This window comes from Hemiscyllium ocellatum, chromosome 8 (assembly GCF_020745735.1).
Source record: "Hemiscyllium ocellatum isolate sHemOce1 chromosome 8, sHemOce1.pat.X.cur, whole genome shotgun sequence".
NCBI classification, from domain to species: domain Eukaryota; kingdom Metazoa; phylum Chordata; class Chondrichthyes; order Orectolobiformes; family Hemiscylliidae; genus Hemiscyllium; species Hemiscyllium ocellatum.
The window spans coordinates 74,252,232-74,279,804 of record NC_083408.1 but is presented as its reverse complement, the minus strand read 5'-3'; the positions used below and the strand labels follow the sequence as shown (position 1 = coordinate 74,279,804).

Below are 27,573 nucleotides of genomic sequence, written 5' to 3'. Positions count from 1 at the left end.
CAAATACTAGGCAATGACCATCTCCAATAAGAGACAATCTTATCACCATCCCTTGATATTCAGTTGTATTGCCATAACTAAATCCCCATCAACATCTTGATGGTTATCATTGACTAGAAACTCAACTGAACCCACTACATAAACACATTGGCATCAAGAGTAGGTCAGAAGAAAGAAATACTGCATCAGGTAACTCACCTCTGACTCCCCAAAGCCTGTCCATCATCTTCAAGGCACAAGTCAGGAGTGTGATGGAGTAGTCCCTACTTGCCTGGACGGGTACTCAAGAAGTTTGACACCACCCAGAAAAAGCAGCCCACTTGATTGGTATCACATCCATAAACATCCAATCCCTCCAGCACCTTCCAAACCCATGAGCACTATCACCTAGAAGGATAAGGGCAGCAGATATATGGGAACACCACGACCTGCAAGTTCCTCTCCAAGCCACTCACTATCCTGACTAGGAAATACATCACCGTTCCTTCACTGTCACTGGGCCAAAATCCTGGAATTCCTTCAGCATTGGGGTCAACCTACACCACATGGACTGTACTGGTTCAAGAAGGCAGTTCACCACCATCTTCTTGAAGACACATAGAGATGGGCAATAAAAGCCAACCAGTGATGCTCATGTCCCATGAGTGAATAATAAAACAAACATTCCTTCACAAGATTTCTGTAGTTTCTAAGTTTGGCCAACCTTTCTCTGTTTTTCCAACTCACTCTTGCCTCAATGTTTCTCACTGGCTTCTGAATGTAGCTTTGCCTTTGAGTCTGGAGCTTGCATTTTTGCTTCTTCTAAGGGCACTGCTCTGTCTCTTACGGAGTCATAGAGTTATACAACTTGGAAACAGACCCTAATTCTAGATTAATCTAGTCCTATTTCCCAAATACTAAACTTTTCCTGTTCATATACCCATCCAGATGCCTTTTAAATATTGTAATTATTCCATATACACTCTGTGTGAAAAACATGCTCCTCAGGTCACTTTTAATTTTTTCTTTTCACACCTTAAACCTATGCCCTCTAGTTTTGGACTCTGCCATCCCTGGGAGAAAGACCTTAGCTATTCACCATAGCTGTGCCCCTCATGATTTTATAAACCTCTATAAGGTCACCCCTCAACCTCCCATGCTCCACAGAAAATAGTTCCAGCCTATTCAGCCTCTACCTCATAGATAAGTAAAAGCCAGGAGGGACATGAGAAGTCCTTAGCAGATAGGATCAAGGAAAATCCTTCTATAGGTATATCAAGATTAAAATAATGACTAGAGAATGATTAGTGCCAGTCACAGATAATAGTGGGAAGCTGTGCTTGGAGTCCAATGAGATAAGGGAAGCACTAAATGAATATTTTTCATCAGTATTCACACCAGAAAAAGACAATGTTGTCGAGGAGAATACTGAGATGCAGGCTACTAAACTAGATGGGATTGAGGTTCACAAGGAGGAGGTGCTAGCAATTCTGGAAAGTGTGAAAATAGTTAAGACCCCTGGGCCAGATGGGATTTATCCTAGGATTCTCTAGGAAGCCAATGAGGAGATTGCAGAGCCTTTGGCTTTCATCTTTATGTCATCATTGTCTACAGGAATAGTGCCAGAAGACTGGAGGATAGCAAATGTTGTCCCCTTGTTCTAGAAGAGGAGTACAGACAACCCTGGTAATTATAGACCATTGAGCCTTACTTCGGTTGTAGGTAAAGTGTTGGAAAAGGTTATGACAGATAGGATTTATAATCATCTAGTGAGGAATAAGTTGCTTAGGGATAGTCAACACGATTTTGTGAAGGTTAGGTCATGCCTTGCAAACCTTATTGAGTTCTTTGAGATGGTGACCAAACAGATGGATGAGGGTAAAGTGGTTGATGTGGTTTATATGGATTTCAGGAAGGCATTTGATAAAGTTCTCCATGGTAGGCTATTGCACAAAATATGGAGGCGTGGGATTGAGGGTGAATTAGCGGTTTGGATCAGAAATTGTCTAGCTGAAAGAAGACAGATGGTGGGAGTTGATGGGAAATGTTCATCCTGGAGTTCAGTTACTCATTGTGTGCTGCAAGGATCTTTTTTGGGGCCACTGCTGTTGTCATTTTTATAAATGATCTGGATGTGGGCATAGAAAGATGGGTTAGTAAATTTGTGGATGACATTAAGGTCCGTGGAGTTGTGAATAGTGCTGAAGGATGTTGCAGGTTACAGAGAGACATAGATAAGCTATAGAGCTGGGCTGAGAGGTGGCAAATGGAGTTTAATGTAGAAAAGTGTGAGGTGATTCACTTTGGAAAGTGCAACCGGAGTAAAAAATACTGGGCTAATGGTAAAATTCTTGGTAGTGGAGATAAGCAGAGAGATCTCAGGGTCCATGCACATAGATCCCTGAAATTTACCACCCAGGTTGTTAGGGTTGTTAAGAAGGTATATGGTGTGTTCACTTTTATTGGTAGAGGGATTGAGTTTTGGAGCTACAAGGACATGCTGCAGATGTACAAAACACTAGTGCGGCCACACTTGGAGTATTGCATACAATTCTGGTCACTGCATTATAGAAAAGCTGTGGTAGCTTTGGAAAGGGATCAGAGGAGATTTAGGATGTTGCCTGTATAGAGGGAAAGTCTTATGAGGAAAGGTTGAGGGACTTGAGGCTGTTTTTGTTAGAGAGAAGAAAGTTGAGAGGTGACTTAATTGAGACTTATAAGATAATCGAAGGGTTAGATAGGATGGACAGTGAGAGCCTTTTTCTTCAGATGATGATGGCTAGCATGAGGGAACATAGCTTCAAATTGAGGAATGATAGATGCAGGACAGATGTCAGAGGTAGCTTCTTTATTCAGGATAGTAGTAGGGGCATAGGACGCCTTGCCTGCAACTGTAGTAGATTCGCCAACTTTATGGGCATTTAGATGGTCATTGGATAAACATATGGATGAAAATAGAATAGTATAGGATAGATGGGCTTCAGAATAGTTCCACATGTTGGCATAATATCGAGGGCCGAAGGGCCTGTACTGCACTGTAATGTTCTATGCTCTATGTTCAATGCATCGTATCATGCTTCTTATCTGTGATTGTGTTTCAGCTGTTGGCTAAGTGTATTTGTCTTCTTAAAGCAGTAATGCTCTTAAAGTGATAAGTTAACTTGTATGAAATTTGATCTTTTCTTCTGAGCCTTCTGGATTTCAAATTCTCATCATGATGGTCAGATCTGCACCACTGCAGACATTTTGTATTGTCCTAAATGACCACTGTGGGCAGTATTTGTCACATGTTTAAGTGTGTAGAACAGAGTTAAAGTTTTTGAATAGTTCGTAGCTGCCAATTGTTAATTGTCTGCGCCGAACTAGTGATTAGTGGGAAAGAAAGTGCCACTATAGAGTATCTACAGAAGATGCACTTTTCTCAGATAATAATGAGGTTTATTGCATGATTGCAATATGTACGACTACATTCAGGCCGGCAAAATTACTGGCGCCTCAGGGAGCTGATATAAAGATATTTGCTCATAACAAAACCTTGAGCAAAACACTTGGTGAATCTTACATTTTGTTTGCTAATTCTGGGTTGCATCAAAGTTTTTGAAAGGTTTATCACATGACCTTATGCAACGAACAGCGGCTCAGGAACTTTACCTGGTGCTGCAGCCTGTGAGAAAGGCCTGTTAATCAGGCTGTGTTCTTGACAGGAGAATTTGCAACATGCATATGGAGACAACTCCACAGCACCTTGTCAGAGAAAACACCGCCTCTGTCAATATCAAGGCTCACTACTTTATAATTCTGGAAAATATCTTTAACAACGGAAGAGAATTTGTAATTAATGACAATCCACAGTAACAACGGCGCGTGGACAAGAATTGTACTTCTCTGCAAATGTAACTCATTGTGACTTCACAACCTGTGGTTTTATTGTGAGTTTCAGCTCCATGGAGCTCTCCAGTATATTGCATTGCTGAGGTAGGGTTAAAAAACCAAGATCTTAACTGCAGTCAAAATGAAGTGCACTAGAATCATCACATGAAATGGACCTTGTTAAGTTCTTCACTTATTTGGTTTGCTTGAGCCACCATTGGCATGATTGCTATAAAGTCATGAAAAATTCTGGCCAAATCAGGATCCAGGTTTTCCTTCAGTTCTTCACCCATTCCTAAAAAGGTACAAGAAGCAAAAATTGGTGTCAAAGGGTAAAAGCAGTTGTTCAATAATTACATAAGCTAGCTATGAAAAAGTGCAGATGGAAAATAGAGAACATATAAGAAATTATTTTCATGTCTGTAGCTCAGGAAAAGAAATCACTGCAACATTGCAGCTGAGGAATTATGAACTTAATAATTTTCTTGGTTGTTGTATATTCCATCTCATTCCAACTTTATACCAAGATTGGAGAAAATTTATACCGGATCAGCACAGATTAGTTTTTACAAATGGACATTTCCCTACTTCATAAATGAATGTAGTTGGATCTTTCATTTGTCAGATAACTTTTTCATAGACAACATCTTATAAGAGTATCATGATTGTTTAAGAAATTTAACTCCTTAAGTGAGTATAAGTACAAGTGTAAGTATTAAGTGGCACTGTGCAATGTCATGTTGCCTATGGACATCTAGAATATTTAGCTGGTAGCTCTGCAGTAAATGTCATTGGCTGTTCAGATTTAGAGGGAGCATTTTCTAACTTTTCATTCAGAAATTATTTTCTAATGGGTGGCACATTTTCTATAATTGTTTCAAATTGGGAGTATCCCAAAACATTACTGTGCAGTAAAACAAGTTAATAAAATATTGTATAAAATCACTTATCGACTTAAAACAATTGTAACCTAAAATTAACAGAGCATGTGCTTGAAATTGGCACAGAACAAGGCCATTACTATTTATTGGTGATGCATTGGTCAGACTCCTATACTTTACATGGGATTCTGGTTACAATTTTAGGCTAGAGCTTGCAGATATTTTGTAATCAGCTTATTCAGCAACACTATTGTACACCTCTGGAACAGGTAGGACTTGAGTGTGGGCCTCCTGGCTCAGAAGTAGGGACACTAACACTCTGCAACTTGAGTGGAGCTTGCATCATTCACTCTTCAATGAGTTTCACAAGTGTTACAGCAAATGGTGCCTTAAACAACAATAAGGTTTTTATGACACCAGGAGAGGCAGTGGTTCTGGGCTAATCTGACTCTGGGCATTCAAGAGGCAGTCTCCATTTCCATTGACACCTGGAAACACCGAGCTGTGAACTGGATGTCATAGAATCATTCAACATGGAAACAGACCCTTTGGTCCAACTCGTCCACGTTGACAATGTTCCCAAACTAAATTAGTCCCATTTGCCTGCATTTGGCCTATATCCTCCAAACATTTTTCTATTCATAAACTTATCCAAATGTTAGAAATATCCTTTCTAATTACAATAATACTTCTGTTAATCAAAAACACCACTGCCCCTCCCCTCTTGCCTCCCATTCCATCTTTTCTATAGCATTTAAAACCCAGAACATTAAGCTGCCAGTCCTGTCCTTCCCTCAGCCAAGTTTCTATAATAGCTATGATTTCCTAGTCCCATGTTCCCATATAAGCCCTGGTTCATCAGCCTTACTTGTAAGACCCTTTGCATTGAAATAAGTGTGATTAATTCTTCAGAGTTACCTCATTTTCGAACTAGATCTTGACTGCCTTTCCTAATTAACTTGCTCCTTTCTGCTTCAGAACTATCCTCATCTGTCCATTTTTACAGCTACTTAGGAACTCTCCTGTACTACTTTAATAGTTTAAAGGTTCCCAAAATAGAACTGTCTAATTTCCCTACCATTATATTGGTCCCTTCCCAGTTCAGGTGATATTTTTAATAGGTCTTTTCTGTCCCAGAACAAATCCCAATGATCCAAAAATCTGAATTCTCACGCATTGCCTGTCATTTCAGCTATTGATTTATCTGTCCTGTCTTTTTATTCCTACTGTCATTAGAACGTGGCACAGGGAGTAAACCAAAGATTACTTTGAAGTTCTGCTTTTTAACCTTCCACTAACCTCTTATATTCACTCTTCAAAGCCTTAACCCATTTCCTAACTATGTCCTTCCTCCCAATGTGCACCACAACTTCTGGCTTCTCACTCTCCCCTTTGGCAATATGTTTCAAATGTTTTGAGATGTCCTTAGCCCTGGCACCAGAAAGGCAACATATTAACCTAGATTCATGCTCCCAGCTGCAGAATCTCCTGCCTGTCCCCTAAAACAATTATCCTGTTAAGTCTTGACAAACTGTGCTTAACATAAGATTCATTCTTAGAGCTCAAGATCTGACAGCCACTTCTTTATTTCCCTCTGAGAGACCATGCCCTTCAACAGCACCTAAAACAAAATATCTGTTTGAGATACGAATAGCCGCAGGAGACTTCTGATCTATCTTTTTAACTTTCCTGGTAGTCACCCATCGGATCCTGCGGTGTAATCTCTTCTCCACATCTACTAAACATCACACTCTGCATCTTTTGAAAGCCCTCAGTGATATTAAGTCTAAAGGAAGAAGTTCTTAAAAGCATCTTATACATAAAGAAGTACCCTTCCGTACCCAAAGTTTTTAACCTTAAGGATGCAAAAAAAATTTAAAACCTCCTCCTCAAGTCCTCTACCAGTCAGCTTTCAAATCTCCAAATAAACAGAAGAAACATCTCTCTCCAGAGCCATTAACCAAGCACTTGGATGGGCCATTCCCACAAGCTCCTAATGTAAAACAGTTTCTCTTTTGTTATGTATTTTATTTTCACTTTTTTTTGATTGTTTGGTCCCACTTTCACGTGAAATCAATGGTCAAACACAAGCATGTGTGCACTTTATAGTTCAGACCTATTGATACATGTGAACAGAAACACCAATTTTGGCACGGAACACTGATAACAAAGGCAAAATCAACACAGCGGCTTGTAATCTTTTTAGACTTCATCATATCAGAAGTCAGAACCTACTTTCTACTGCAGTAAGGACATGTATCATCATCACACGGGCATAGTCAGATACCCTTGTTAGATAAGTAACTGAAGACTTCTTGAAGATACTTTTGATTACTTTAAGGAAAATGAGCAGGAAGCAGGGATTTGGTTTTATTTGATTACAATCAAATGAACACATCTGTAGCTTGTAACTAGCTGGTCATTAATTTTTGTTTTGCTCTCCATGATGAAGAACAGGACTGTACAAATATAGCTCCGACTCAGGCCTGTCTTCCCAAGCACCATCAATATGTTTATATAGACGGCTAAATATTGTTAGACTCAAAATGAAACATACCTACATTCACCTTTCCAAACCCTTCAATAGATGCCAATTCAGAAGCAAAAAATTCATAGTTGTATTTATGAATTTTATCTCTGTCATTTCGTTCATGTGGGAAACCCACGTACAAGTAGAATGAACAGGATCCAATTATAACTCTGTCCTGCCAAGGCAGAAAACAATTGTTACGGCCATCATTTGCTCTATGTTAGAGGATAGGACAGGTCTTATGATCTTTATGAAACAACTTCTGATTTGTTATGCAACCAGACATTAAATATACAAATCAAACACTCTTAATAATTGAAGTTTTAGAATGCTATATTCAGCATTCCTTATGTGTGGGATTACTTAAAAGGTACTATAAAACAATTCAATTAGGATTGAAGATAAATTTTAGACTACCTTTCTGATGAATTATTCCACATTTCCTCTGACCTTTGAATTAACCAATCATCATTTGGAATTCTCATAGGTACTGTTAATGCCAATCATCATCATTATTGTGTCATGTAGCCTTGAAGTTACCAAGATTACGCACACAAGTTGCAGCCAGAGGTTGTTGGTTCACATCCCACTCACACACAAAAATCTAGGCTGAAACCCCAGTGCAGTCATGAGGGCATGCAATACTGTCACAGAAACCATCTTTTAGATAATTTCTTAAATGAAAGGCAATGTCTACTTTCTTGGGCAAATATAAAAGTTCCTGTGGAAATATGTAAAGATGAACAGCTGACTTATCCCTGGCCCTGATTTTCAAGTCTCCTTCAATGTCAGAATGGAGGCAGAGGCTTTATAAAGGGTGGGAGAGATCCAATTCTGGAATTCCCATCTCCCATTCCTGGATTATGAGTTCATAAGGTGTTCACACTTAAAACCCTGTTGCTGATTCCATCAATGAGTCTTGGAGTTGTATCTGTTCCTGTTGATATGATTGCCAGTTGGCCTTATCATGAATGATTGATTATGCTTCAAGACTCACGAAGGAAATCATTAGCAAGAGCTGTTTACAAAATCACAAGGGAAATGTTTGTTTTGATTCAGAGATAGCAAGTTATACTTTCTTTGATTTTCTTTAAAAGTCTTGATGCTTAAGAAGGAAAAGATTAAATGGTGGCAAGTGAGGGAAAGCTTTTTGTAATTGATGCAGCAAAAGACTGCCTAATTGACACTTGTGAGGTTGTGGAAAAAACACATTTTTGAAGGAGATTTTTTGAATGGGTTTTTTGTTTAAATTGCCATTGTTACTATATTGCTCATTCATTATGTATAGAATCAATGAGTCAATGGTCAGAGAGGATGTAGGGGAACGTGGAAAAGGAAAAGGAAGATTGAGAGGGGCAAGGGTTCATGAGAGCCATAGGGAGGGAGAGAGAGAGAGAGAGAGAGAGAGAGAGAGAGAGAGAGAGAGAGAGAGAGAGAGAGAGAGTGTGTGTGTGTGTGTGTGTGTGAGAGTGAGTTGGGTTGTGAGGTGATGTGAGGCTACTTTGCTTTTAGATAGACCACATGGGGTGACTTGATGGCTCAGTGGTTAGCAATGCTGCCACATTCAATTCCAGCTTTGGCAACTGTATGTATGGAGTTTGCACATTCTCCCCATGTCTGCGTTGTTTCTTTGGGTGCTCAGGTTTCCTTCCACAGTCCAAAGATGTGCAGGTTAAATGAACATGTTGCGCTAAATTGCCCAGTGTTTAGGGATATGTAGGTTAGGTGCATTAGTCATGGGAAATGTAGAATAATAGAACAGGTCTGGGTGGGATACTCTTTGGAGGGTCTGTGTGGACTTGTTGGGCCTAATAGCCTGTTTCCACACTGAACGGGTTTCTACGATTTCTATGATGACCATTAGGAGGTAATGTTATGTCAGTAAAGTTATACAACGACAACCAGTGGAGATGGAGACCTCACCAAATGCTGTAGCTGATGCTTTGTTAGAACAGGTACTCCATTGATCAAAATCCGAGCCTTGTTTATGGACTCAAGAACCACTTTATGGTCATGACTAGTAAGCACTGCATGCTTGTCCAGAATCCTAAAAATGTAAAGCAAACCCAGTTAGAGATCACTTCATTCAAAAGTTCAATCTGACGTCTTTTATAAAAAATTTCTTTTGAAAGTATGTACATTATCTTTCAAAATTAGCACCATGACCTTTGGTGAATGGGGAAGGAGTAAAATACCAGAAGGTAAGTCATTCTTTGCTGCACTTACACATCCGCATGCATTTTATGACAACATAGTCTTAACTGAGGTGTGAAATAAATTTCTAAGTCTATGAATCATGGACGTGAAATATTATGGTGACAGAGGTACAACTTGGAGAGCAACAAAATTAATAACCAAATATTGAAAACAAAAATCGCAAATCAAATGCTAGGACAAAGGAGGAATCGCAAAGTGCTGCACAGGAGTACAAACGATAAAAAGAATGGTAAAAAGAGCAGGGCCAATTAGGGGCCAAAAAGCAGATTTATACATAGAGGCAGAGGATATGGCTAAAGTCTTAAATATATACTTAGCATCTGTCTTTATCAGTTAGGAAAATGCCACCCAGCCATGGTGAAGAAAAGGAAATGTAGTCATCAGAAAGATTTACAATTGATAAGATAGAAGTATTGAGTAGGCTGTCAGTGCGTAAAATTGACAAATCACTGAGATCACATGGGATGCATCCAAAAATATTGAGAGCAGTAAGAATGGACTGGTCCCAAAGGACAGGAGAATTGCAAACATTATACTCTTACTCAAAAAAAAGTGTAAGATAAGCTGAGCAAATGTAGGCTAGTTAGTTTAAATATCACAGCAGGAAAATTCTGGCTTCAATAATTTGGAGCAGAATTAAGAGACAATGTGGGTTAATTGAGAATTATTCCTAAAGAAAATCATGTTTAACTAACTGGCCAAATTTTTTGAGGAGGTAACCTCAATAGGTTCATGAGAATAGGTGTATGAAGGAAGTCGGCTTGATGTAGTATACATGGATTTCCAGAAGACTTTTGCTTCAATGTCACACAACTGACTTGTGAGCAAAGATTCAGCTCATGGAACAAAAAGGACAGCGGCAACATCGATCCAACATTGGCTGAGTGACAGGAAACAAAGAGTAATGGTTGACGGATGTTTTTATGAGTGGGGTGAAATGCTTTGTGATAGGGTCAGTTTGGACCCTTGTTTTCCCAAATATAATAGAAATGACCTGGACTTGTGCCCGAAACGTCGAATTTCCTGTTCCTTGGATGCTGCGTGACCTGTTGCGCTTTAACCAGCAACACATTTTCAGCTCTGATCGCCAGCATCTGCAGACCTCACTTTTTACTCTTTAATGCACAGGCACAATTCCAAAAGATGAAACTTGGAATCATTGGAAACTGTGAGGCGCATAATGTAGAGGATCAAAAGGAGACAGAGAGGTTAGTGGAATGAATGGATAGGTGGCATCAGATGATGTTCAATGCAGAAAATATGAGGCAATGCATTTTGGAAGCAAATATGTGTGCACAAACAATATTTAAAAAGTGAGACAATTCTTAAAAAGTGAAAGAGCAGAGACCTGGATACACAGGTGTACATAAGGCATTGAAGTTGACAGTATAGCAATCAACAAAATATACAATATCACAGGAGAGTTCTCATGGTGCAGTGGTAGTGCCCATACCTTTGAGCCAGAAGGCCCCAGTTTTCTGTCCAACCTGCTCCAGAGGTGTGTAATAACATCTATGGTCAGTTTGATTAGAAAATACCTACAATATCTTAGGCTTTGTTAATAGGGGCACAGAGTACAAGAGCAATTTGTTTCAGCTTTAGCTAAGTAATGTGTCCAGTTCTCGGTGCCACACCTTAGGAAGGATGTGAAGGCATTGGAGAGAGTGCATTTAGTGTTTGCAAGAATGATTCCAGAAATGAGAAATTTCACTGATGAAGATATACTAGACAAGTTAGAGCTGCTTTCCTGAGAGACAAAAAGCTAACAGGAGATCTAATAAAAATGTTCAAAGGAACAGAGGTCTGGATAGAGTAGATTGGACAATAATGTTCACACTTATGGACAGATAGAGAATGAGACAGCATAGATCTACAGTAACCAGAAGAGAGGCAACAATGATATAACGAGAAACATTTCACACAGTGAGTTATTAGTGTTTGGAATGCTCTGCCACAGATTGTGATGAATGTGAATTCAATCTTAGCAGTCAAAGACAATTAGGTAGTCATTTAAAAGGAAAAATGTGTAAGATAGCAGGGAGAAGGCAGGAGAATGGCTCTAATCAAGATGCTCATTCGGTGAAATGGCTGCACTATAACAGTTCTGTTGCGGTCACTTATTACCTTTTATGATGAGGCTGCTTTGAAAGGCCTCACTTCTGGACAATCAAGAAGAAGATCCCCTGCTCAAACAAATCTGTGTCTTTATATTGTATTTAGAACACAGATTGCAGTCTCAGTAGGCACTGCTGGTCTGTGTGCTTAAGGTGTATGTGTACTGAAATTGAGCAGTTTAAAAATGAGAATTTCTACAGTGTGGAAACAGGCCCTTTGGCCCAACAAGTCCACATCAACCCTCCAAAGGGTAACCCAACCAGACAAATTCCTCTACACTATATTTGTCTAATGCAGCTAACCTGCATCTAACCTGAATACTGTAGGAAATTTAGCATGGCCAATTCACCAAACCGGCACATCTTTGGATTGTAGGAGGAAACCGAAGCACCTGGAGGAAACCCATGCAGACACGGGAGAATGTGCAAACTCCACACAGACAGTCACCGAGGCTGGAATCAAACCGGGTCCGTGGCGCTGTAAGACAGCAGTGCTAACCACTGAGCCACTGTGCCACCCTTCACTGCTGCTGAAGTTTTAAGAAAGGCCTGCTTTGCCTGATTGGCTTCACCCCTTTCCTCCCCAGAACATACATGATACACTGATATTTCAACTCACTGGCATTCCTTGGGTCTGATTAGATTGCTTACTTACAGTGTGGAAACAGGCCCTTCAGCCCAACAAGTCCACACCGACCCTCTGAAGAGTAGCCCACCCAGACCCATTCCCCTATATTTCCCCTTTACCTAACCTGCACATTTTTGGACTGTGGGAGGAAACCAGAGCACCCGGAGGAAACCCACACAGACACAGGGAGAATGTGCAGGGAGAATGTTGCTTGGGGCGGGAATTGAACCCAGGTCTCTGGCGCTGTGAGGCAGCAGTACTAGCCACCGTGCCGCCCCTGATATAGGGGAGAAACATCGGGAACCTGTTAGGCGAAAGTAAGGATTGCAGATGCTGGAGATCAGAGTCTAGATTAGAGTGGTGCTGGAAAAATACAGCAGGGCAGGCAGCATCCGCATCCACAGCTTGTCAGTCAGATTCAAAATGGTAGCTGCCCCTTCACCAGCAAAATGAATAGCTGACCAATGTGCTCAACAAGTTAAAATTTAAATGCCTGTCTTTCAATAGACTATTAAACTGGCTAAACTTTAGCTTTTCTTGTTGCATTTGATAACAATGGAAGGTAACTTAATCCCTAGGTTTCACTTACCCCAGTCCTTTCAAAACAATGTCCTGCTGTAAACCAGCTGTTCGCCCAATTGTAGTAATGCCTGCAATATTAAAATCAGTTCTTGGCTTCACAACTCAGCAGTTTGCAATTATAGAACACTGGCTTATTCTAGATACCTACTTGGCACACAGCAAGAAGTCAGCTTATTCAATTGTAAATGAAAGTCAGGATTTTAGTAAGTGCTCTCAGCCATAGGGAATGCATGCAATAATCTCCCTGAGATATATAAAAGGAAACTCCCTGAATACTAAGTACAGTACTGTATAAGGTTGAAGCAAATATAATTCTGTTATCTTTATTTTAACTCTTCTATACATGAATCAATTCTGAATGTTTCAAAATGGCATTAAATACTACAGCAGTCAAATAAAACAGAATGGGTCTTTGCACATTGTAACAAGCTTGATTTTCTGCCACAGCAGCAATGCACTACAAATGCATAAGATGATTAAACAGCTTGAAAACTGATCACCACTTGCACCATTAGTCATGCAAATTGGAGATGTTCTTAAAGTGTTCACCTACCATGATGAATAAAGTGTTTAACTGCCCCAGACAATTGGGGATCTTCATTAACATTTAGGAAATAGGGAAGTTCTGCCATCATTTTCTCTTCCTGAAATTAAAAATAATTGGTTACAGTTCTATTCTCTGTGTTTTTTTGAATTAAAAATCAAATTGCAATGCCAAATAAATAGAAGAGTCATTCGAAATCAATATTCACTGTGTAAAGCAATTTAAATTATTCACACTTAATGGTTTTAATTGCAGTTCTTGAGTTTGGATTTTCACAACTAGATTAATGTATGATCATGCAGTATGGGCTCTTTTGACAACAGATTTGACATGTATTTGATTTTTCTTCTATATCAAACTTAAATACATTTAAACAGAACTATGCTGTTTCACTTTACCAGTTTGAAACTCTTATGCATGTGCTTTTTTGAAAATAATATCTAAGTAAAACATTGAAATGTAAAATGAGCTTTGAAACTCCTCAAAAAAAAACTCAACACTGAAACTATTGACTTTGGAACTTTAATTGTAATCTGGCTACAGCAAATTGCCCATTACATTTTCTTAAACTATTTATACAGTATCTAGTAAAACATTATGGACACAAATAATTACCTTTATAATAGAGCTATATTGCTGCTCCCATTCCCTCCTTGCTTCTTCAAGTTTCTGCTGCCATGATTTCTGCATATCTTTCAATTGTCGTTCATTATCAACAATTAATTTTTTGAGCACCTCTATATAGAACGATAATGTTATTTTTCCAATAAACATCCCATATTGAGATCATCATAACCTAAGTGCTATAACCAGGGCATCACATTTCATAAACATAGCATCAAATCTGTAAAGAATTTATGTTATTAAATTAACATTCAGAAGATAAATCAAGGCAGTAAATCAAACAATTTGATTTCAGAATTCGATTTGATATCCAAAAATGATCATTTAGTGAATTTAAGAAAGTAAAAGTCCAGATGGCATTAATCCTAGTAATACAGAAAAATTGTGATATTTATGTGACTAGTTTACAAAGTGGAAAGAGTACTTTCCCCCCCCAGTTGCAATACAATTGAAAACACTCCTGACCAACAGTTAACTTCAATTTGATTCCAGCACTCAATGGATGGAGCCAAATTTGAAAATCACCTCTTGGGCCCTGGAGGCTAAATTCTTTTTCTTTAATTCTATATATTCTTGCTTATTGTTTTTTGAACTTTTCTGTATTGATAATATGACCGCTGTTGATCACTTGTTGTCAGTTGATCACAATTTCGAGGAAGTTCTGGTCTACAGTAACAAAGGGACAAAGTGCTTACATGGCGGCACTGTGGCTCATTGTTTAGCACTGCTGCCTCACAGCACCAGGGTCGCAGGTTCAATTCCAGCTTCGGGCAACTGTCTGTGTGCAGTTTGTACATTCTCCCTGTGTCTGTGTGGGTTTCCGTCCAAAGATGTACAGGTTCGGTGAATTGGCCATGCTAAATTGTCCATAGTGTTAGGTGCATTAGTCAAAGGGGAAATGGGTCTGGGTGGGTTATTATGTGCAGACTGGTTGGGCAGAAGGGCCTGTTTCCACAGTGTAGGCGATCTAAACTAAATTCCTGGAATGTCACACACCTTGCATTGCATAGCCATTCCAATCAAGCCAACATTTCGGAATTGCACATGGCTTGCTGCATGAGCTGCTCTGAACCAAGATAGAGAAATTGAAACTCCTTATATCTAAGATAATGTTAACACACCCACTGTAATTTGAGACAATACACAATGGGTTTTGACAAGATGCATCAAAGCTATTCATTAACTAAAGTGACTGACAAGGCACAAATCAGACCCCAGCTAGAAGACTGTGCTAGAAGACTGTTTTGGGGACTCTTATCCAAGGAAAACTTTACTCCCATTGGAGGCAGTTCAGAGGAGGTTTATTAGGGCTGATATCAAGAATGGAGAGACAGTCTCATGGGGGAGGTTGAGTAGATCGGGCCTCCACTCATTGGAATGTAGACAAATATTAAAGAATATGAAGCAACTTTATTAAGGATACAAGATTCTTAGAGGACTTGACAGGGTAGATGTGAAGAGGTTGTTTCCTCTCATCGGACTGGAAGTAGAAGGCTTCTCAGAATAAGCGGTTATACGTTTAAGACAGAGATGAAAAGGAATTTCTGGGATTCTTTACCACAGAGGGCTGTTGAGGCCGGGTCATTAAATATATTCAAGGCTGTGGTACATAGATTTTTTCTTAGTCAATAAGGAAATCAATTATTATCGGGAAATAACAGGAAAGTGGAGTTGCGGATGATGAGGTTAGCCATGATCTCATTAAATGGTGGAGCTGACTCGTGATGAATGGCCAACTCCTGCTTCTATGTCTCATGGTGTCATGGACTTAACTGGGAGTTTGAGTCATTTCACTGAAATGTTTGGACTACTTTAAACAGCTTTAAATGTACATATTTTATTAATTTTCTTAATCTGCATTTTAAATCAGTACAATCACAAAGAAAGAGCTTCAAGCTTAGCTGTCGCCTATTGTTCATCTTGACTTCTTCTCCCAGAAGAATCCTGTATTTTACTTTAAGTGATCTAATTTACCAACTTACAAGAATTTTTTTTTTCATCCACTGTAAGTTCCTATGAAAAGGAATTCTACTAGAATAGCCATTTGCAAGAATTCACTGCACATTGACTTACGAGGCTATAACTCACATGAATTAATGTTGCTTATTTTTTAACTGATGCATAATTGTAATGTCTTTCAATTCTTTATTTTTCTTCCCTATCTGCATTCGTGCATGAGTGCTATGAACAATTCCCCTGGGGTTTTAATGTATTAATGCAATCTGGTTTGATTAAACACTAAGGATTTTGCTTTGGGTCATTTTAAATTGGACTTCACAACAGGATTTGGGAAAATACACACCTGTTTATTTTGAAAGGGAAAAGAAATAAAATAAAAATTAAGAACCAGTTATGTCATGGGGAGGAGAGGAGAAAAATAAAAGAAATCACTTTTCTCTCTTGCATATGAAAGAAATCGAGGCCTAACTTCAGAGATAAATCCATTAAAATGAGCCAGATGTGGCCAAAATGCACAAACATCTGATTCAAATTAAGATAATGATTCTGAAACCGATACTGAAAGAACCAATTGGAAGTCTGGTAAGGGAGATTTCCATGGGTGAAATTATTTTACTGCAAGTAAATGCAACTGCAGCAAATTCTCTTAATGTGACTTTAATGTGATGTGGTAATTTATGCAAAAAGATGGCTGAAGATCGCACAACATTGGTATCTCTCAGTAAAAGACCTTTGGAAGTTGTAACTAGGTAAATACTTGTGAAAGTACCTGGTGAGGCAAAAAGGCCTGAGTTACTTTGGAAGTTCTTGAGCAATTGGACCCTAGTCTAAATCTAGAACAGACAGAGCTAAAAGCTAATTGGATTGCTTTACCCAGAACTCCACCCTAATTTAGAAAATGACTCATAATGCTGGAAAGGAGAAAACTGTGGCAAGAGTTTCGGGGAAGAGAGAGGGTTTCAGCAGAAAGAAAGAGAAGCTCAGAGAAAGAGGATGAATGAGAACATGCTTTTCAGAGAGAAAAAAACAGCTTGAGATGAAATTAGAAACCCAAGAAAAGATTAAACAAGATAGAGAGAACTGGCTGCTTCAAGGGAAATGGTTTGGGAACGTTTCTAGCACTGTGCCTCAAGAATTCAAATCAGTCCAAAAAACAATCTGAAAACAAAACAGAAGGCTACCAGAAATGGTTGCTTAACTTCCCATAGCTGAAGATGTCCTGAACATAGAAAAAAGGATAGATTAAGAGGAGCTAGACACCATGTTAAGCAGCAGAATTCAAAGGTCATCATCTCTGAATTACTGTCTGAGTCATGTGCAAATTGATATAGTGCAAATCAGATTAGAGCGATGAACTCATGGCTTAAAGATTGCTGTGACAGAAGTGATTTCTGGTTTGTAGCACGGTGGCACGAGTACTGGGGAATGTGGGATCTGTACTGATGAAACAATCCACCTCAACTGGTGGGCTAGTGTTCTTGCTGACCCCATAATTAGGGAAGTAGAAAGGACTTTAAATTAAATAGGGGTGGTAAGGGATCAAATTGGCAGCACGGTGGCTCAGTGGTTAGTACTGCTGCTTCACAAGGTTTGATTCCAGCCTCGGAAGACTGTCTGCGTGGAGTTTGCACATTGACATCATGTCTGTGTGGGTTTCCTCTGGGTGCTCCAGTTTCCTCCCACAATCCAAAAGATGTGTAAGTCAGGTGAATTGGCCATGCTAAATTGCCCATAGTGTTAGCTGCATTAGTCAGGGGGGTAAATGTCAGGGAAATGAGTCTGGGTAGGTTTCTCATTGGAGGATCGGTGTGGACTTGTTGGCCTGAAGGGCCTGTTTCCACACTGTAGAATCTAAATTAGTAAATCAAGGTTAAAGAGAACTTTGCTAATAAACAGCCCATGGAAGGAAGACAGAGAGAAAAAGAGTACAAGTTTAAAGTCAACCAACATATAAAACTGGAATTTATAAAGCATTTACATAGCATTACAAAACTGGATGAACTTAGTGAACAAAAAGAAATGGATAAGAATTATCTGGTAGCTGTTATAGACAAATGGCATGGACTAGGACCTGAATCTTGAACTATAGAAGACATTTAAGAATGATAGGAAGTGGGGAAAAGGTGGAGGGGTAGCTCTGTTCATTAATGATAGTATTATCTCTAGAGAAGCGAGTTAAACCTTTGGAGCTGTGAGCTGTCAAGTATCTGGATCCAGATGGATTTCATCCTTGAATCTTAAAAGAAATGGCTTGTGAGATAGTTGATGCATTTCCAAAGGAAAAATCCTAGTAAATAGTAATACTTGCAAATTAATATACTGGTTGTACTGGAGCTCTATTTTGATATATACAAGATAAGTTGGATAAGTTGGATAGGATTTGAAAAGGTGGCAGAAATGTCATTGAAATAAAAGTCTGTGGCTCATAACTGCTGTCTTCAATAATATGGTGTCTTTAGGGTTTCCAACTTCAGCAGGAAGGTTCAGGAGGTGTCATCACATGATTTTCTGTCATTAACTCTCCCTTCCCCAGACTCTTGTTATCAGTTGCCCACAATGTTCATCGTCACAGAGATCTGCCTTCCTGACTCTTTGCAAGATGTCCTGCTTTAATGCTTGAAAATCTGGTCACCTATCTGGCAGAGATTAGATTAGAGTACTTACAGCGTGGAAACAGGTCCTTCAGCCCAACAAGTCCACACCGACCTGCCGAAGCATAACCCACCCAGATTTATTCCCCTACATTTACCCCTTCACCTAACACTATGGGCAGACATGGGAGAATGTTCAAACTCCACAGTCAGTCGCCTGAGGCAGGAATTGAACCCAGGTCTCTGGGGCTGTGAGGCAGCAGTGCTAACCATTGTGCCACCATGCCACCCACTCCTAAACTCACTTTCAGCTGTGCAGGGTAAAAAAAGTGTGTTAGCTGGAGTGATTACCTTTCAAACAAACAGTAATGTGGACCATCCTAAAAATGAAGAATTTTTGAGTATAATCACAGATTTAAGATTGGGAAATGAGGCTGTGAATTTGAGTATGCCATGACCACAAGAAATGAATACTTGGCATACTCAAATTCACATCTGCCACTGTAAATCTGTCAGAATAGACATAATCTTGGATGGAATGCACTTCCTCCAGAAAATCCAAGTTTGACCATGCTGGGTGGTATAGTTGCATAAATATTGGGGGTGGATTGATCTAAATCTTCTGACATTCAAAGAGAACCTGTGGCAAGATTATCCCTTTTGAATATTAAATGTCTTCAACATGTCCTGGCCCTGCTGAAGACCCAGTGTCAATCTCATTGCTGTAGATTAAAAGCGTCACTGGAGTTAAAACACATTATCAGACCTTGACTTTTAAATCCCACAAGTTATTCAAATCATGCCTATTAGATTAGCACAGGCCTCGTGTAGAGTGCCAAGCTGCCTATATTTTAGCACCCTGTCTCATTTTCATGGGCCTTTTTGCATATAAAATGGAGGAGCAGCACTTTACAGACTCAGTCCATCTGCTTTGCCATTACTCTTATTTGCCATTTGGCTCTGAGTTTTATGCTGAAGGCTTGGTGGCTATTTCCCATCCTTCACTGGACCACCTTGTTGTGCCTTGAACATTTTAGTCTCATTTCTACACCATCTGCCTTGCATTCAGCATATGTCATATGCAGTCAAGTATATTGATATATACAATACCTGTCTGCATTCTCATGGAAATGCCTAGATGCAAAAGAACCAACAAAATGTATCATATTATCTGCAATGTAGAACTGCAAGAAGAATAGTTCTTAATATAAACTGTTTCAATATTGAATCTGCCAATAGTAGTGCAGTCTTCAAGTTGACTATTTAATATGACTTGAAATATGTTAAAAGATCTTATTTGTCTTGGTCTAGTGCTAGGTAAAAAGGAAGATGAGTCATCGATACTAGCCTTGGCTCAATGGTAGAACGTTAGCTTTGTCAGCAGAGTTGGCCTGTTCAATGTTACATACCAGCACTAAAACAATAAATGACTTCATTTCTTGTGGTCTTGGCATACTCAAATTCACAGCCTCATTTCCCAATCTTAAATCTGTGATTATACTTAAAATTTCTTCATTTTTAGGATATTCTGTGGTTGTCAATGGTGCTATTTAAATGAAACTTCTTTCTTTAATAATGTCTCATCTACCTTCATCGGAAAGGAATGATTAAGCAAAATGTTTCTAAATCTAATCAAATAGATAATGAGTGCTCTCTCAAGGGAACAACAATTAAGCAAGTATAATATGATAATATGCGAGCATCATTCAATAGTGATAATATGCCCGAACAATCATAGTCACTTATTTCTAATCTGAATTCTGAATGCTCACTATGCATTAGTTTGTATTCTTGTCAAAAATTGAGTATCATACTGAGCTGACAAAAAAAAGACAGCAATCAAGTACAGCAAAACAATGGCAGTATTAAATCATCTCAATGGCTACAATCCTTTTAAAAAAATCTTATCTGCACAGTAGCATAAATATATTTGCTTATTTATTGTTACCATGTTGCTGGGATATCTAGGATAATACCGGACTTATAATAAATTCTCAAACTCATCCATGGTAGTGTTCAACCAGTGTACAGTAAAATAATAAACCTACCTTGCTCATCAATATGAACATCTCCAGCTTTCTCCAGGTCAGCGATTCTTGCTCGTAGCCCAGTATTATTCTCTTTCAGATCCATGAGAAGCTGCTCAGTTAGGCTTTCATTAATGACTGCTCTGTTCTGTATATTCTTAGCTCTTTAAAGACAAGAAATGTGCAGATGATGTGTGTGCAGTTGGCTATAGGTTTATATTTTTATAATACATAACTGTACTGCACTTTGTCAAGTCACTTTATTTTAAAATCTCTGAGGTATCTTTATTCAGCAGGTAGTATTATTGCATGAGAGATGGACATCGGAAGTAGATGAAGTGGTTTTGTCTCATTTCTATAGGATCTCAATGCAGCTAAAGATGTGTCTTAATAGATAAAAAGCATAGATTTTTGCATTTTTTAATATGTTACGGCATTTAATAAAAATGTCAAATATATTTCAGTGCTTCATTACATACATCCTTTCATCCAGTGCTTGATAGCCCTATTCTCCTGAACAAGGCACAAAAGTGCAGACTGCAGCTTGGATGATTGTGTAGAAATCTAGATCTTGTTATGTCCAATGCATAATGTATGCATTAGTGAGATAAAATTTCCATATGGGAAAAATAAACAGGATTGAGGTATGATTCTTATCATAGCACAATTGGACATTATCCTATCTCTGCTTACCATTTTAGAGTGGCTGCCAGCACAAGTACTGGAGAAATTCTGCCATAAAATCATTAGGCTAATGAAGCAACCAGTGCACATATCATAGTATTATAGAATTCCTGCTGGGACAGAAAGAGGCCATTGGTCCATTGAGTCTGCATGGACCCTCCAAATGGCATCCATAACCAAACCCATACTCTATCCCTGCAACCCTGCATTTACCTTGACTAATCCACCTAGGCTTCACAATGTTGGTCCAGATATTCCTGTTCAGACAATAGGAGACAAGGCATCTGAGAGATAAAAGTTGAAATCCATGAGAGTTCCGATGCATTATCCAACATGAATTGTCCAGGAACTTTGGCTTTCCAAATTGGAACTTTCCCTGATCCCTGGGACCATCCAACAATGTCTCCAACTTTGGGTTAAAGTTGGAGATTTCACACATGGGCTGAGGAGTGGCAGATGGAACTTAATTTGGATATATGGGAAGAATTGCACTTTGGTAATACAAACAAGGTTAGAACTTTATACAATTAATGGTAGTACTGTGGATAGTATTGTAGATCAGAGACACCTAGGGGTTCAGGTACATAATTCATTGAAATTTGTGTCACAGATAAACAAGGTGGTTAAGGAGGCATTTAGCACGCTGGCCTTCATTGCTCAGACTTTTGAATATAGGAATTGGGATGTTATGTTGAGGTTGTATTTGATGTTGGTGAGGCTTTTCTAGAGGACTTTATTTTATTCACTCATGAGTAATGCTGGCTGGCCAGCATTTATTTCCCATCCCTAGTTGCCTTTGAACTCAATGGCCTGCTGGGCCATTTCAAAGGGTAGTTGGCAGTCATCCACATTGCTGTGGGTCTGGAATCACATGTAGACCAGACCAGGAGAGGATAGCAGTTTCCTTCCCTGCAGGACATTTGTGAACCAGATAGCTTTTTTCAACAATCGGCAATGTTTTCATGGTCATCAGTAGATTCTTAATTCCAGATTATTAACCAATTCAAATAACAGTGTGCAGTTCTGGTCGCCCTGTTAAAGGAAGGTTATTATTAAACTGGAGAGGGTTCAGAAAAGATTTAGCAGGATATTGCTGGGAATAGAAGGCTTAACTTGTAAAAACTGGAAAAGCTGGGACTTTTTCACTGGAGCTTAGGAGGTTTATTGAGATTTATAAAATCATGAGGTGATAAGGTGAATGACAGGGGTCTTTTCCCCAATGTGGGGAAGTTCAAAACCAGGGGCCTATTTTTTAGATAAAAGATTTAAAAAGGACGTGACATGCAACTTTTTCACAGGGAGAATGGTTCATGTGTGGAATGAACTGCCAGAGAAATTGGTAAATGCAGTTACAATGTGTTTAAGGGACATTTAGAAAAATATGGACCAAACGCAGGCAGGTGCGATTAATTTAGTTTGGAAGCATGGTTGGCATGGACTGGTTGGACCTAACCGTCTGCTTCTGGGCTATATGACTCTGAATCTATGATCCTATTTTTTACCTGTATGCTACCCCGGAAATGTAGAACAGATTAAAACCATGACTAACAGCTGTGTAACGAAACGACGGACTCCTTTAAATCCTCCAAGACCCCTTGACAACTTTACCCTGACCCCTTGACTCCTAGATCCAGCCTGACTAGACCGGACTACATCGTTTCCTTCTGACTTCCTCATTCTCAATACTGGAAACCAATATCGAAGAAAAAATGATTGAATCTGGCCTACTAGTATGTGAGAAGAGAAATGATTTCAATGTAGATCATAAATTAAAACTGGAAATTTGAATAAGTAAACTGTCTGACAAGACCAAATAAAGGCAATGGGAAAAGGTGAAATGGGGAATCATGAATCAGGAATATTAATTTACACCGTAAAACAGCTAAGCATGTTTTGTCTAATAATGAGATAATTACAAACCTTTACATCCCAGAGTATTGTCACAAAAATAATGCAATAATGTATACAGTATGGCTGGCAAACTGCCAACACAAGACTTTTATGAATACAATTGTACACAAGAATATACCAAACTATAAAGACAGAGAAAACAAGTGTGCCCCAACATGGTGTAACTTAAATGTTCACTCATTCTTTTCTACTCTATACTCACACAATCTCATGGGAGGAACAAAATCATAGAAAACCCTAAAGTCGCTTTAGGAAAGAAATGTGTCCAGTTTCTTTCAGATCCAGTTCTGATCAAACAAGCCCTGAGTAACAATATAGCAATATTACTTTGTTTTCTGAAAAAGTGTCACTAAAAACCTTAATTCTATTTTTCATTCAAAGATACTGCTAGACTTGCTAAGTTTCTTCAGTACTTTCTTTTATTAATGGCACACTAACTTTGATCTTCTAAGAACTTACCAGCTCCTGTAATGGTAACATCTGTGCACCTAAGGTAGAATGCTGCTGCCAATCCTTCTTCCAGAGCGCATCTAAAATTTTTAGCATTTTGTGGAGAAGGATGAGCAATTGCAGTGCTTGTCTTCAAGAAGAAGGTAAGGAATGTTCCATAGTACTATATACCCTGTACAAACTATATACTGATGAAAACATGAGGAGCAGAAGACATGACTCTCTCCCACTATAACTTTTCTGAACACCTCAAGACTTTTCAAGACTCCTTAAGATTGCTCAATTCTGACAGGTGGCTGTGTTACATATCAGAATCTAGGAAGTTTCAGCTGGGCTCCTAAGTTAAGTATTTCAGATCCATTATCGAAAATAATGCTCCTTTACCAAAATGTTTGCAGTAAGTCTACCCTCCCTAAATGTAGCAATCTATTCCTGAGGTTGATGGCTGTCTTTAAAATGTAAGATTCCTAACAGCTAAACTATTTCCTTTACCCTATCTTCCTCCCTGAATTATCCTGTTTAAATGTGAGTGGTTTGGTCTTTTCATTATTTCATTACCTCTACAATTTCTCCCAGTAATTTATGTTTTCCTAATGTTAAATAGCCCTTGCTCACAGAGATGTACAGCATGGAAACAGACCCTTTGGTCCAAACTGTCCATGTCGACCAGATAACCCAACCCAATCTAGTCCCACCTGCCAGCACCCGGCCCATATCCCTCCAAACCCTTCTTATTCATATACCCATCCTAATGTCTCTTAACTGTTGCAATTGTACCAGCCTCCACCACTTCCTCTGGCAGCTCATTCCATACACGTACCACCCTCTATGTGAAAAAAATGCCCCTTAGGTGTCTTTTATATCTTTCCCCTCTCACGCTTAACCTATGCCCTCTAGTTCTGGACTACCCAACCCCAGGGATAAGACTTTGTCTATTTACCCTATCCATGCCCCTCATAATCTTGTGACCTCTATAAGGTCACCCTTCAGCCTCCGACGCTCCAGAGAACACAGCCCCAGCCTGTTCAGCCTCTCCCTATAGCTCAAATCCTCCAAAGTTAGCAACATCTTTGTAAATCTTTTCTGAACCTTTTCAAGTTTCACAACATCTTTGCAATAGGAAGGAGACCAGAATTACACGCAATATTCCCGCAGTGGCCAAACCAATGTCCTGTACAGCCGCAACATGACCTCCCAACTCCTGTATTCAATACTCTTACCTGATAACAAAGACCCTTGATTAGGTATGAGGTCAAAATACTGTCATCCTGATTGATTTGTGATTGGGAGTTCAATTTTCCAGATGGAAGATATGACCATCAATATCTCTGCGAACAGTGATTTGTAATGGTAGCCTATGAATGGCTGCTGTCTGACTCTAGTGAGCATTGCAAGCTATTTTATTCACTCTGCTGTCTATAATGCTGTTCTAAGTATAACATCCACTAATGTAGTTGATTTCATCCCAGTCACTTGCACAAGACAGCTAGTGTCTCTCCTGCTCCTCAGATGCTGCCTGTGCTTTTCCAGCACCATACGTTTTGACGGCTAATATCTCTAGTACATTGTGATTTTTTAAATCATAATTTCATTATCATATTTATTCTCATTATACCATGCAAATATTTTCCACACCTGTCAGATTTACCACCATATGTAGGGCCATTGTTGCAGATGAGGCTTAACATTCACTCTGCTTAGAATGTGGATTGCATATTTCATTTCATATTCTGTTGTCCTGGCAATGCATCTTGAGACCTTATTTCTTTTCAGACCTGCCTCCCCAACTTGTTACGAATTTCTAACTAATCAAGTTATGGAACCCCCAGTCCCTTCTCCACTTAACTTTTCTGTTCAGAGCCTCTCCACCCAATGCATTATGCCAATCTACGAATCTTAACGGCTATTCACCTGACAGAGGCCTGTTCTCTCACCTTATCAGTTACAATCTATCCTTTCCTTTTTTTTTCCACTAATGTAATCATTTCACTTGCATATTTGTACAAGTTTTCCTCTATGCCTTCATCCAAATCACTGATAAAAATAATAAAAAGCAATTTGTGTGATACTTGTAATGGTGACTAGGCCACAGAGATTTCACCATCTGTCTACACTGAAGAACAGATTGTAAGGATCAAAATGCTACACATTTAATTCAATATGGTTTTGTTACTGATTTTGAGAGAAAACGTATAAATAAATTATGCTGTACTTTACCTTTCTGCAAATCGTAATGTTGACATGGTCTCATCATAATAGATGTCTGCTGGACTAATCATTGTAACCTGGAAATAGTTCTTACAGTTAATGATCAGTATGCTACAGTTAATGCAGTAATCATTGTGAATTAGACACCACACCTTTTACTGCCATTTAGTCATTTCAAAATATGAAGAAGGGATGCCCATAAAGACTTGTTCAACCATGCCTGTTTTTCACATGGATTAAAAACAGAATCTCTTACTTTAAAAATTAGAAGGGCCTCATGTGGAAGTTAATGTAATTTGAAGTTCTATTCTAAATATAGGTACTGAACATAGGCCAAGGAATGGCAGAATGGAATTTCGTTTAGATAAATGTTAGGTGTTAGAGCCATAGAGTCGTACAACCCTACAGCACGGAGACAGGCCCTTTGGTCCAAACTGGTCCATTCCGATCAAAATGTCTGTCAATGCTAACCCCATTTCCCTGCATTTGACCCATATCCTTCTCATCCTTTCCTATCCATGTCCTTGTCCAAATGCCTTTTAACTGTTGTTAATGTACCCACTTCAACCACAGCTGCTAGCAGCTTATTCCACATGCGTACCACCCTCTGTGTGAAAAAGCCACCCCTCGGATTCCCTTTCATTCTTTCCCCTCTAACCTGAAATTGATGCCCTCCAGTCCTTGATTCCCTAAACCTGGGAAAAAGCTGTTATATTTTGATAAGACAAACCAGGACAGGAGCTACACTATTATCACAGTAGGGCCTTTGGGAGTGTTCTGAACACCTAGGGGTTCAGGCACATAGCTCCATGAAAGTGGTGATGCAGGTAGACTGAGTGGTAAAGAAGGAATTCGGTATGTTTGCCTTCATTGGTCAGAATGTTGAGTTGGGACGTCATGTTATGTCTGTATAAGATATTGGTAAGGCAACATTTGGAGTACTCATACAATTCTGGTTGCCCTGCTATAGGAAGGATGTTAGTAAACTGGAAAGGTGCAAAAATGATTCACATGGATGTTACTGAGACTGGAGGGTTTGCGTTATAAGGGTAGACCAGATAGGCTGAGACTTTTTTCCTTGGAGTATAGGAGGCTGAGGAGTGACCTTATGAAATCATGAGAGGCATAGATAAGGTGAAGAGCCAAAGTGAGTTATAATCCTGCATTACGTATTCTTAAAAGAATGGGGAATGTTGTCAGCCAGTTTTCATGAAGATGATATCCTTTAAATATTTACCAAAGCATAAAGCAATTTCACTGCTGCGTGCAGGAATATTAACCTATAAAATCAGCTATGTAAATAACATTCTATTTAAAATCATAGCCCTTGAAATTATACAGTATGGAAACAGATTTAAAAGCATAATGCATTTGAAATTCTTCTTTCCTGCTATTGTGAGTTGTATTAATCAATTTATTTTGAAAGGTTAATGCTAAAGTTAAAAATGCAAAAAAAGCAATTTGAAATGAACATATTAAATGTTCATATGTATCAACCCATATCATAATTTCAAGGTCATTTAAAAATTCATTGTTATTTATTTGGAGGTTGGTTGCTTTCCTTCCACTGTTTAATAGATTACCAAACCCTATTGGTTTCTTAAATATTTGCAGAAACATGTTGGAAACATAGCATTTACTTTTTGAAATGTTCTATGTGTCTTTTATAGAATGTGCAATAATTATCTTTTGCTATTTTGATTTTCTTTCGCTCCTGTATCCATTGACAACAGACCTTTGGTCCTTTTGCAAGGATGCTTCTTAATATAATGTA

The 27,573-nt window shown here is 38.9% G+C and overlaps 1 protein-coding gene across 1 annotated transcript in view; it reads right to left on the bottom strand.

Annotated features, from left to right (window-relative positions):
- Positions 1-27,573, bottom strand: part of LOC132818194 (kinesin-like protein KIF28) — a 95,441-nt gene that overhangs the window by 47,007 nt on the left and 20,861 nt on the right. The window contains exons 7-14 of the mRNA XM_060828972.1: positions 25,809-25,876; positions 20,568-20,710; positions 13,961-14,082; positions 13,355-13,445; positions 12,809-12,869; positions 9,184-9,307; positions 7,288-7,435; positions 4,026-4,144 (exon numbers count right to left, since the gene is read on the bottom strand). Coding sequence (XP_060684955.1) covers positions 4,026-4,144; positions 7,288-7,435; positions 9,184-9,307; positions 12,809-12,869; positions 13,355-13,445; positions 13,961-14,082; positions 20,568-20,710; positions 25,809-25,876 — 876 coding nt within the window. The remainder of the gene's footprint in view (positions 1-4,025; positions 4,145-7,287; positions 7,436-9,183; positions 9,308-12,808; positions 12,870-13,354; positions 13,446-13,960; positions 14,083-20,567; positions 20,711-25,808; positions 25,877-27,573) is intronic.